Here is a 13,166-nt window from a genome sequence, read left to right as displayed (position 1 = left end):
TTATTTATTTATTTTTTTGACAGCCAGAGTAGACAGTGAGAGAGAGAGAGAGAGAGACAGAGAGAAAGGTCTTCCTTTGCTGTTGGTTCACCCTCCAATGGCCGCCGTGGCCAGCACGCTGCGGCTGGCACACCGCGCTGATCCGATGGCAGGAGCCAGGTACTTATCCTGATCTCCCTTGGGGTGCAGGGCCCAAGCACTTGGGACATTCTCCACTGCACTCCCTGGCCACAGCAGACAGCAGGCCTGGAAGAGGGGCAACCGGGACAGAATCCGGTGCCCCTACCGGGACTAGAACCTGGTGTGCCGGCGCCGCTAGGTGGAGGATTAGCCTAGTGAGCTGCGGCGCTGGCCTAATTTAACAATTAACACTCTTATGTATGACATCAGTGATCAACCAAGGCTCTTGACATGAGCTGCCAAGGTTATGGAAGCCTTTTGAATCCATAGTCTCCACTGTATTTAGACAAGGCCATAAGCAGAATGCAAATTTGCTCTTCCCTTCAGAGAAAAGTACATCCTTCTTTGATGGCCACTTCTTATCACTGGGGTCTCTCTCACAGAGATCCTTCATGTAGGACATTTTTTTTTTTTTTTTACCAGTGTCTTGGCTTTCCACTCCTGAAATGCTCTCATGGGGTCTTCAGCAAGACTGGAGTGTTTTATGGGCTGATTCTGAGGTCAGAGTGCTGTTTAAAGTGATTGTCATTCTATGAATCTGCTGTGTGGACTGCTTCCCATGTTGGAACATTCTTCCCTTTTTAATTCTATTATTGGCCGGTGCCGCGGCTCACTAGGCTAATTCTCCGCCTAGCGGTGCCGGCACACCGGGTTCTGGTCCCGGTTGGGGCACCGGATTCTGTCCCGGTTGCCCCTCTTCCAGGCCAGCCCTCTGCTGTGGCCAGGGAGTGCAGTGGAGGATGGCCCAGGTGCTTGGGCCCTGCACACCATGGGAGACCAGGAAAAGCACCTGGCTCCTGGCTCCTGCCATCGGATCAGTGCGGTGCGCCGGCCGCGGCGGCCATTGGAGGGTGAACCAACGGCAAAGGAAGACCTTTCTCTCTGTCTCTCTCTCTCTCACTATCCACTCTGCCTGTCAAAAAAAAAAAAAAATTCTATTATTACCAGACATTTGATCTTATTTATATGATCCCTTTAATAATTAATCCTATCTATTTGATCATTCTAACCAAATCAATTTTATAAAAATTAGTATGAATTTATTTCAATGCAAAAATTTTGAAATCCATGCATACTTTTCTCATAATACGCATTTTCCATGAACCTTCTGAGCATCTCCTGAATAGCTCTATTCCTCTTCTCTCCTTTTACGCTATTATTGTTGTATGTATCACAAGGATGTTATAAATCCAACATTACACTATTATAACTTTATATAATGGCACAGCTATCAAAGAAGCTGAGAAAATAAACCAAGCAAATATTTATAGTTTGTTACATTTATATTCTTTATCATTCCTATTTTCTTCATCTGTATCTGTAGGTTTAAATTATCATCTAGTATTATTTCCTATTTCCAACTCAACTTTGATTTCATCCACCTTTTATGTGCTGTCAACATGAAATATACTTCAAAATCTTAGAGGCTTAGTAATATAATTTTATGCATATTATTTTAAACAATTGCTTTTTAAATTTGTTGAGACAAATAGCATGTATGTATACTTTTATAATTAAATAATTACCTTTACCAGTATTCTTTATCATACTGATCTGAAGTTCTATCTGGGTTTACTTGCTTTTATTTTTTTTAATTAATTAATTTATTTATTTATTTTGACAGAGTTAGACAGTGAGAGAGAGAGAGACAGAGAGAAAGGTCTTCCTTCCATTGGTTCACCCCCCAAATGGCCGCTACGGCCATTGCGCTGCGCTGATCCAAAGCCAGGAGCCAGGTGCTTCCTCCTGGTCTCCCATGGGGTGCAGGGGCCCAAGCACTTGGGCCATCCTCCACTGCCTTTCCGGGCCACAGCAGAGAGCTGGACTGGAAGAGGAGCAACTGGGACAGAATCTGCTGCCCCGACCGGGACTAGAACATGGGGTGCCGGTGCCGCAGGTGGATGATTAGCCTATTGAGCCCAGGTGCCGTCCTTGCTTTTAGTTTTTAATTTATGTGTTTTAAAAAGATTCACCTCTCTAGGGCAGGCACTGTGGTGCAGCAGGTTAAGCTGCAGGTATCCCTTATCAGAGTGTCAGTTCAAGTTACTTTGCTTCCAAACCAGCTTCCTGCTAATTTACCTGGGAAGGCAGTGCAGTGGAAGATGGTCCATGGCTTGGGCTTCTGCCACCTGTGTGGAGACCAGGATGGAGTTTTTGGCTCCTGGCTTCAGCCTGGTCCAGCCCTGACTATTGTGGTCTTGGGGAGTAGCCAGATGTGCTCGCTCACGTGCTCTCTTTCTCTCTCTGTTAGCAGAGATGAGTGGGTTCATCTTTGCACAAGAAAGAATGCAGGCGTGAGACAGAGAGCAGTGGAAAGCAAAGTAACAAGGTTTATTGGGGGGTAGGGCATCATTTAGAATGTATGGGCACCTCTCCAGGCAGAACCTGAGAGAGTGCCCAGTCACTCAAACTGGGGGAAAGTAAGGTTACATGGTTAAATGGAGAGAATACACCATTTTTAAAGGAATCGGTCTTGTTCTTCCCATTGTTTCTCTTTACCCCCTCTTTCTTCTGCTCTGCTGAGTGTAACTTAGGAAATTCCTCTCCAGGTTTACTACTCAGTGTTATCAGACTGGGGAGCTCTCCTGGCACAGGGCAGAAGAGCTTCCCCTAAGGTGCCTGGCTTGGAGGAAGGCTGTGAAGGTTTTATTGCTCCATGCTATCGGGCCAGGTAACCCATGTAGTGCTGAGAATTCTCCTAGGGAGCTTTCCTTGGGGGAAGGGCTGAGATCACCTGGAAAGTTTTCAGGGTCTGGGCAGGACTTTGCGTTGTAAACACTGGGCTGCTTCCAAGGTGAGCTTCTGCAGATGCTGCTGCATTCCTCCCCTCTCACACACACAGGCTAATTTCTAACTTCCTACCTAACACCCCATCTCTGTTACTCTGCCTTTCAAACAAACAGATCTTAAATAAATAAATAAAAATGTGTGCCTCTCTCTCATTTGTTTGTTTATAAAGCAGAAAGAGATCTCCCATCAGCTGGTTCATTCCTCAAATGTCTGCAAAAGCCATCCTCTGGTTCACTCCTTAAAGGTCAGGGGCCCAGAATCTAATCCAGGTCCCAACACGGGTGGCAGGGACCCATGTATTTCAGTCATCACCTGCTGCTTCCAAGTGTGTATTAGCAGAATGCTGGAATGAAGAGTGGAGCTGGGACTTGAACCTAAACATCCTGATACAGGATATGGAGATCTAAGTGGCAGTTTAACCAATGTGCCAAACAACAGCCCCATTACTTGCTTTTAGCCTAAAGAAGTTGGTTTAGTTTTTATTATAAAGCTGGTCTGTCTGCTAGAGATTCATTTCTCCCAGTTTTTATCATCCTTTTTGAAAGACAGTTTTGCTGATCTAAGATTCATGGTTAACAGTTTTCCTTGAACTTCTATTAAAAAAAGTTTAATTATTTACTTATTTATATGAAAGGCAGTGAGACCAAGACAGATAGACAGACATACAAACACACACAGAAAGGGGGGTGGCTTAGGTTTTCCATTTGCTGGTTCACTCGCCAAATGCCTGCAATAGCCAGGGCTGGGCTAGGCTGAAGTCAAGAACCAGGAAGTCTAACCAATCTCCATGTGGCTGGCAGAGATCCAAGAACTTGGCCGTAATCAGCTGCCTCCCAGCATGCATTAGCAGGAAGCAGGATCTGATATGGTATCCCAAGTGGCATTTTAACCTGTTGTGCCACGATGCAGACCCCTTTCAGCACTTTGTGCCATTCCACTGCCTTCTGGTCTCTCAGCAATCTCCTTTCCTAGCTCTCCAGGTGAACCAGCTCTCCAGCTGTCCTCCAGTTTAGCTTACTGCTCTTAGGAGAAGCTACTATCTCCTGAAGTGCCCTTAGGCCCGAATTTCTCCACTGTTTCAAATCAACTCAGATCCTTTGGGGAGTATTCTGCAACTCTCTTCTTATGGACTTCCTCTCCCCTGGGAAAATTCTCTGAGGCACTACTCTGGCTGGCAGCTTTTGGTCTCTTTGGCCAGCTTCTCCTAAAGAAGAAGGCTTGCCCTCAGAGTGAGCTAGGATGAAGATGACTAGGCTCTGGTATTCAGCTGCAAATGGGGTAGAATCTCCATCCTGTGGGTGGGGCTGGGTAGAAAGAGCCCCACCTCTTGGCTGCACTCATCAGAAATCCAGTCTCCTTACTTTGAAGTTGGAGGGAATGAGGACTGTGGACAGTCTGCCCCTAATGACGGGGAGCTGAGGGGAGAGAAAAGCCCTGTATTACTGTCCATATTCATCCCAAGTGGAGTGTTTATCAAGCTGGACGGAGGGGGAGAGAAAGGGAGTGGACTGTGGCTCAAACACCACACACTTGCTGTTGCATACCCAAGTTTTATTTGATTAAAGACAATTTCCAAATTGTCAACAGTCGCTTTTGGGCAATTTTCCCCAGCAATGCTTTACTGGGGGTTGGCTTCAAGAGGCACTCCTCCTGATACTATCATGAAGCAGAACTCCACCACAGCCTCCTGTTTAGAAGCCACTCGTCTGGGATGAAAATGTCCTACTGTGCGAAATACTAAAAGACCTAAACAAGCTATCTAAAGATAAGATAGGCCTGAACCAATTTGAGAGCAGTTATTAGCACTAGTCATAGGCTTGTCCTGTCATCTTAGTTCAACATAGCTTAGTTCTTTCAAAGCTTGCCATGAGGAAAGGCCTGTTGAGGTACAGTGGTGATCTACTAATCCCTTGGCCTGGTTTTGTCCCAGCCTAGGCTCTGTTACTGACAGTTACTATCCTTCTTTTGCTCAAGCTGCCTTGTGGAGCTCACTTTCATTTTCTCTTACCTCCAACAGGATACCTAAGTCTCAGGGAAGGACATGTGGTCATTGTATACAAAATTCTTATAAGGGGCCAGCACTGTGACATAGCAGGTAAGCCACTGCGTGCAGTGCCGGCATCTCAAATGGGCGCCGATTTGAGTCCCACCTGTTCCACTTCTGATCCAGCTCTCTGCTATGGCCTGGGATAGCAGTGGAAGATGGTCCAAGTCCCTGGGCCCCTGCACTTGCGTGGGAGACCCAGAAGAAGCTCCTGGCTCCAGATCGGCACAGCCCTGGCCACTGCAGCCATCTAGGGAGTGAACCAGCAGATGGAAGACCTCTCTCTCTCTCTCTCTCTCAGTCTCTGCCTCTCTGTAATTCTGCCTTTCAAAAAAATAAATCTTAAAAAAAAAAAAAAAAAACACTCTGAGTCAAAAGTGGAAAGATTTTCAGTAACCTGTGTGAAGAAGAGAATGCAAATCTCAGAAAAGTCTTCATCTAAGATAACGTTCAAGAGGTGTTATTCTCAGACAGATGAAAAACTTACCCATGACATTCCTTGGATGGTTTAAATGGCTGAAATTTTACTGTACTTAGAATTTCAGTTCTAAAACTTGTCACCTACAGTTATTTTAGCTTGCTTCTATGATCTGAAAAAGTGTTTTCAAATACTTGCTGAGCTGGTCTTGGATTAGTAAAAGTATATGTAGTGTTTTTACTAGTGCAGAATGCTAAGAGAAATCATAACCTCCCACTTTATAGCATCTCACTACTACTGCCCAGTTAGCAATAAAATACCTGAACTGGAGGGATCACTTGGACAAATCACAAGCATACTCTGAGAAGAAAAAGGCACCATATAAATCTGATAATAATATTTAGAAGAACCCAACACCACAGCTGGTATTTGATGCTACTTTGTTTAAATGTCATTGCTGTCAAACATTTACATTAATATTTTTAAAGTCAACTTTATGTGAACTAGTTACCTAAGGAACCACAAGGCAGAGGTTTGCCACACACTTTTCCACATGAGGGGACAGGATCCATGCATGTTTTCCGACTACTACTTCCAAGTTCCAGCAATTGGCTGAGAGGAGTTTGACCACAAGGGCAATAGCGCACCAGATGAGGGAGGCGTGCACATGGCTGGCAAGGCTGAGGGTGGCACACTTGAGAACACGTATGGTTCCCACATTTCAAATCCCTGTTAAGAAAAACAACAGGTTAGCACATAATTGTTGCATGGTATGCAGCTTTACTATAACTGAGAAAAATGTAAAACCTTACTTGCCACATATCTTTAAACAGCCGAAGTCCCCAAATCCATCAGACTTCCCTGTGTCTGTTCCACATAACACATCTCGGGTGGTGCTGCCACAGTAGCATACTTGAAAGCACATTTCAAAAACAACATCAGTAACCTTTAGATTTTTAAAATATTCTAAATAAACATGAAATGCTATTCAGTAGGGTGCTGATCAGACCTGACTGCAGATAACAATATGGTTCTTCATACAACAGCCCTAAGACCCACCTAAGTGCCTTTTTTTTTTTTTGGACAGGCAGAGTTAGACAGTGAGAGAGACAGAGAGAAAGATCTTCCTTCTGCTGGTTCACTCCCCAAATGGCCGTCACAGCCGGCGCTGCGCCAATCCGAAGCCAGGAGCCGGGTGCTTCCTCCCAGTCTTCCATGCGGATGCGGAGACCCAAGCACTTGGGCCATCCTCTGCTGCCCTCCTGGGCCACAGCAGAGAGCTGGACTGGAAGAGGAGCAACCGGGACTAGTACCCGGCGCCCCAACTGGGACTAGAACCTGGGGTGCCGGGGCCTCAGGCAGAGGATTAACCAAGTGAGCCACGGCGCCGGCCCTAAGTGCTTTTAAAACAAGAAGAAATTTAAAAGTCCTTGTTAAACTGTCAACATCTCATAGTCTCTGCAGCACATTCCAAGACAGCAGGAGAGTGCAAGAGACCCTAATCTAAGAGAATGCTGTGTGGTCTATAAGACCTGGATTAAATACCACTGACGATGAGGCTCCCCTGGGGTCCCCTGGATATGTCACAGAGGATGGACAAGCTAAGCTGAAGGTAGTGGTAGAGTGGCTGACACCTGGATCCCCCATCCTCATCTTAACCCAAGCAGTACAGATTTGATATTTTATATATTCAGGTTCATACACAATGCTTGAAAAAAGTCCCTCCTGCTAAAAATAAATTTTAAACATTGGGATGATGGTATAAATTCTATACTATTACTGCTGCCTGCATCACTGGCATCCTATACTGGCACTAGTTCAAACCTGGTTGCTCCACTTCTGATCCAACTCCCTGCTAATGTGCCTGGAAAAGCAGCAGAAGATGGCCCAAGTGCTTGGGCCCCTGCTCCTGGCTCCAGCCTGGCCTAGCCCTGGTGGCTAAGGCCATTTGGGGAGTGAATCATCGGATGGAAGACCTCTCTCTCTCACTCTAACTCTGCCTTTCAAATAAATAAAACAAATTTTAAAAAATAAACAAATCTATTCAAGTCCTACATAGGAAATAACAAAAATAGAAATGCAATTGAAATTCTTAAAAGTTAATGATGTTTTCTTTTCTCAACACAAATTAGATATGTAGCTACAAAGAAAGTCAACATCAGAATATATGCATTATAAAAATAAAATATTGGGGCTGGCGCTGTAGCATAGTGGGTAAGGCCGCCACCTGCAGTGCTGGCATCCCACATGGGCACTGGTTCAATTCCCAGCTACTCCACTTCTGATCCAGCTCTCTGCTATGGCCTGGGAAAGCAGCAGAAGATGGCCCAAGTCCTTGGGCCCCTGCACCCACATGGGAAACCTGGAAGAAGCTCCTGGCTCCTGGCTTTGGACCAGCACAGCTCTGGCCTTTGCAGCCAACTGGGGAGTGAACCAGCACATGGAAGACCTCTCTCTCTGCCTCTCCTTCTCTCTCTATGTAACTCTTTCAAATAAAATTAAAAAAAATTAAAAAAGGAATATGTGTATTTAAAAAAAACATTAAAAATCACATATGTAATAAGAAATAAATTTTTAAACAAAGATTTATTTATTAATTTAAAAGCCAGAGTTTGGGGGGGGGGGTGGTTTCCATCCACTGGTTCACTCCCTCAGATGGCTGCAATGGCCGGAGCTGCACCAATCCAAAGCCAGAAGTTCTAGGTCTCTCATGTGGGTGCAGGGGCCCAAGCACTTGGGCCACCTTCCACTGCTTTCCCAGGCTATAGCAGACAATTGGATGGGAAGTACAACATCCAGGACTCGAACCAGTGCCCATAAGGGACACCAGCACTGCAGGCGGCAGCTTTACCTGCTACGCTACAGTGCCAGCCCCAGAAATAACGTTTCTAAGAAAGCATTTGAAATAATACACTGAATAGACTCAGAAGCTTCTACTGTCACAGGGAAAAAGGAAAAACCCAAGTCACCAAAGACATAATCAAGACTCTAACTTATTTGAGAAGCAGAGAAAGAGAGTTAACTCCCATCTGCTGCATCACTCCCCAAATGCCCTAGGACGGAGCCAGGAGCTGAGAACCCAATTACTTGAGGTATCTCTGCTGAATCTTCAGGTCTGCACTGGCAGTGAATTCTGCTACGCTTAGACACAAGAAACAAAAATACAAGCTGATGACAGAAGTGAGGTGCGGTCACAGTTGGCTAAACAGTATTAAAAGACTCAGAGACAGTTGGGAGAAATAACCGTGTCACCAGCCTGCATCTGTACAATATAAGAATAAAGACCCAAAAGGCATGTGTATTAAATCTCTAGATAAGGCTGAGAAGGGCCGGCGCCGCGGCTCACTAGGCTAATCCTCCGCCTTGTGGCATTGGCACACCGGGTTCTAGTCCCGGTCGGGGCACTGGATTCTGTCCTGGTTGCCCCTCTTCCAGGCCAGCTCTCTGCTGTGGCCTGGGAAGGCAGTGGAGGATGGCCCAAGTGCTTGGGCCCTGCACCCCATGGGAGACCAGGAGAAGCACCTGGCTCCTGCCTTCGGATCAGTGCGGTGCGCGGGCCACAGCACGCCAGCCGTGGCGGCCATTGGAGGGTGAACCAATGGCAAAAGGAAGACCTTTCTCTCTGTCTCTCTCACTATCCACTCTGCCTGTCAAAAAAAAAAAAAAAAAAAAAAGGCTGAGAAGAATCCTAGAAGATAATCTGAGATAATCTGAGAAGATAGACTATACATGGGGCCAAAACACTCTGTTAGTTTTAACATGGACATACAAAAAGTTTTCACCCAAGTTGAAAAATCAACTACACGAAAACAAGAAGGAAGAGACTAGAACCTATACAAATTTATACAAAAAAGACTTGGATGATTTAGCTGAGCAAAAACCAGTGTGAATCAGGAGCTAAAAATGGCTAGATCAAGGAAACTCTTCCCATCCCATCATTTATACTAAGACAAAACTGCTGATATGTACATAACACATTATTTCAAAATGGATTTGGAGCATCTTCTAAGGATATGTGAAAGATAACAAGAATGTATATTAAAAGAATATGAAAAGAAAAAGGGAAACAATAGTAGAAATATAGAATGAGTCACAGCATAAAATGTATAATATAAAGAAAAACATTAGATCAGTTATACAGGATCCTTAAGATAAAACGACACCAATAGTTTTTGAGGAAAAATAACTATTCTAGGGGCTGGCGCTGTGGCGCAGCGGGTTAAAGCTCTGGCCTGAAGCACCGGCATCCCATATGGGCGCTGGTTCAAGACCTGGCTGCTCCACTTCCAATCCAATTCTCTGCTATGGCTTGGGAAAGCAGCAGTAGAAGATGGCCCAAGTCCTTGGGCCCCTACACCCACGTGGGAGACCAGGAAGAAGCTCCTGGCTCCTGGCTTCAGATTAGTGCAGCTCTGGCTCTGCGGCCATCTGGAGAGTGAGCCAGCGGATGGAAGACCTCTCTCTCTGTCTCTACCTCTCTCTATAACTCTGTCTTTCAAATAAATAAAATAAATCTTTAAAAAAAAAAAAAAAAGAAAGAAAAATAACTATTCTAGGGACTAAGACCAGGTAGGAATTTGTCCCAAGAAGAACCATAAGGGGCCAGCACTGCACTGTGGCACAGCAGGGTAAGCACCATATGGGTGCAGATTCAAGTCCTGGCTGTTTCACTTCCAATCCAGCTCCCTGCTAATATGCCCAAGAAAGTAGCAGAAAGATGGCTCAAATCCTTGGGTCCCTATTGCCCATGTGGGAGACCTGAAAGAAGCTCCTGGCTCCTGTGGCCACATAGGGGGTCGAACCACTGGATGGAAGATGGGTCTTTCCTTCTTTCACTCTCTGTAATTCTGCTTTTCTAATAAAATAAATAAATCTTAAAACTTTTTTTCATGTAATTACTTTTTTCCTATTGAGATATAATTAATATACCACAAAGACATAAATTTCAGGTGTTGTTTGGTATGTTTTAATAATTGTATACATCGGGGCCAGCGCCAGCGGGTTAACACCCTGGCCTGAAGCGCCAGCATCCCATATGGGTGCCGATTCAAGACTCACTTCCGACCCAGCTCTCTGCTATGGCCTGGGAAAGCAGTAGAAGATGGCCCAAATCCTTGGGCCTCTGCACCGGCATGGGAGACCTGAAGAGGCTCCTGGCTCCGGATCGGTGCAGCTCTGGCCTTTGTGGCCAATTAGGAAGTGAACCATCGGCTAGAAGACCTCTCTCTCTCTCTGTTAAATCTTTCAAATAAATAAATAAATCTTTTTTTTTTTAATTTTTTTAAAAATTTTTTGACAGGCAGAGTGGACAGAGAGAGAGAGAGACAGAGAGAAAGGTCTTCCTTTGCCGTTGGTTCACCCTCCAATGGCCGCCACGGCCAGCACGCTGCGGCCAGCACACTGCGCTGACCCAATGGCAGGAGGCAGGTACTTATCCTGGTCTCCCATGGGGTGCAGGGCCCAAGTACTTGGGCCATCCTCCTCTGCACTCCCTGGCCACAGCAGAGAGCTGGCCTGGAAGAGGGGCAACTGGGACAGAATCCGGCACCCCAACCTGGACTAGAACCCGGTGTGCCAGCGCCGCAACGCGGAGCATTAGCCTAGTGAGCCGCAGCGCCGGCCAAATAAATAAATTTAAAAAAAAAATTGTATACATCTGTATAACTACTGCCCAAAAGAAGATCAAACATTTCTACCATCCTAGGAAATTTCTTCATCTCCCTTACCCCACAACCCTCACTTCCAGGAAGCCATTTTCTAGTATTTAAAACAGAAGATTCGTTTTCTGTTCTTAGATTTCATATAAATAAAACCATAAAGTAACTTCCTTTCTGTATCTAGTTTGTTTCACGTAACATGACTTTGAGATACATTGTTGATTGCTTATAGGTTCCACTGTATGAAAATACTGTGATTTATGTCCCTTTTCTAGCTAATGGACATTTGAGTTGTTGACATTCTGGGGCTCATACACACATATATTCCTGTACAAACCTTTGTGTGACTTAGGTATGAAACTAATAGTGGAATGGTTAGATCATATGATACACATAGGTTTAATTTTATAAGAAAATGGCAGGGCCGGTGCTGTGGCACAGCAGATTAAAGCCCTGGTATGCAGTACTGGCATCCCATACAGGCTCCAGTTTGAGTCCCAACTGCTCTACTTCCAATCCAGCTCCCTGCAGTGGAGGACAGTCCAAGTCCTTGGGCCCCTGCACCCATATAGGAGACCCAGAAGAAGCTCCTGGCTTCAGATTGGCTCAGCTCCACCCATTGCAGCCATTTGGGGAGTGAACCAGTGGAAGGAAAGACCTTTCTCTCTCTGTCTCTACCTCTCTGTAACTCTTTCAAATAAATTAAATAAATCTTAAAAAGAAACTGGCAGAATTGTCCAAAATGGTGACACCATGTTTCATATTTGTCAGCAATGCATGAGAATTCCAGTTGCCTTCCCATTACCAACATTTGGTCATTAGTTTTGTTTTAGCCATCCTCATAGGTTTGAATAGGTATCTCACTGTGGTTTTCTGAGTGTGTTATTTTCTTTAGCAGTTTTTTGGTGAAACAATCCAGTACATCTACCACTTACCCTGGTTCAGTATGATCCGGCAAGGCTGGCACTGACCCCCATGGCATAGCTCAGCACAGTGGTGCTGACCACAGTTCAAAACATTCTCACACGGGTTAGAACAATGGACTGAGATGGCCTGACCACAGCGAACTGTGTGCCTGAAGACAGAAGATGAGGAGACAGCATCAGTCTAAGTTCCCACTGAATACCTAACCCTCCCTCAAAACCTATTAAACTTTTCCCTTGACCTCCCTTCCCCCACTTTTTCTATGTCTCCCTCTTCTAATTCTTATTTCCTCACTCTACCCTTCTCTGTTCTTTCTCCTTTCTCTTTCTTTGTTCTCTTTATTTCCCACTCTGCCTTTCTCTCTGCTCCACTTTCTGATCATGGGAGGATTATGTGATTTGGTCACTGTGTTTCATGATACAGCAAGCAGCAGGGGAAAGAGCTTAGGGATGAAGATCTGGGTTCTAGTCCTACTCTGCCTGGAGCTCCCACAGTACCTTACAGAGTGAGGAGGAAGAGAAGCAATAATATACCCAGATCTGACCTGATATACATTGAAAGTACCATGGCATTTCCCTGGGACCTGGTACTCACACATACAACTACAGTACTTAGAAGATATTGAATGTGACTCTGATTCAAGGTGGGCAAAATCGTTCTAGTTTTGTTCCAATAGATATCCTGATCTTGACCAATTTAGCAGCTAGAGAAAGACATCAGGCCAGTGCTTTCAGATAACTGGCTTCAGGTCTTTCCAGGGTCATGGTTTGCTGCTTAGAGTCGACGCTCCTGCAGCTCCATGTTTTGTTTTAAGGAAGCACTGACATATACACAGATGATCGCTTTGTAGTGCTCAGCATGTCTCACACTGGCCTGTTAGGCTACTCTCATGACCAACACCTTGGCTATCATCAACTCCCTGACATGGGCACTATCATTTCTATTTTATAAGACAAATGAGGGTTGGTGAGACCAATGAACTTGCCCAAGATCAATAATCAGTAAGTGGGCCGGCGCCGCGGCTCACTAGGCTAATCCTCCGCCTAGCGGCGCCGGCACACCGGGTTCTAGTCCCGGTAGGGGCTCCGGATTCTGTCCCGGTTGCCCCTCTTCCAGGCCAGCCCTCTGCTGTGGCCAGGGAGTGCAGTGGAGG

At 45.4% G+C, this 13,166-nt stretch overlaps 1 protein-coding gene across 2 annotated transcripts in view; it reads right to left on the bottom strand.

Annotated features, from left to right (window-relative positions):
* NFX1 (nuclear transcription factor, X-box binding 1) overlaps positions 1-13,166 on the bottom strand; it is a 69,029-nt gene that overhangs the window by 34,801 nt on the left and 21,062 nt on the right. For both annotated transcript variants that reach the window (XM_070053311.1, XM_070053310.1), the window contains exons 7-9: positions 12,025-12,164; positions 6,245-6,344; positions 5,944-6,161 (exon numbers count right to left, since the gene is read on the bottom strand). In XM_070053311.1, the coding sequence (XP_069909412.1) occupies positions 5,944-6,161; positions 6,245-6,344; positions 12,025-12,164 (458 nt within the window). The remainder of the gene's footprint in view (positions 1-5,943; positions 6,162-6,244; positions 6,345-12,024; positions 12,165-13,166) is intronic.

This window comes from Oryctolagus cuniculus, chromosome 1 (genome assembly GCF_964237555.1).
Source record: "Oryctolagus cuniculus chromosome 1, mOryCun1.1, whole genome shotgun sequence".
In the NCBI taxonomy this organism is placed as follows: Eukaryota; Metazoa; Chordata; class Mammalia; order Lagomorpha; family Leporidae; genus Oryctolagus; species Oryctolagus cuniculus.
Note: the sequence above shows the minus strand (reverse complement) of the source record. Positions and strands in the feature narration are given on the sequence as shown.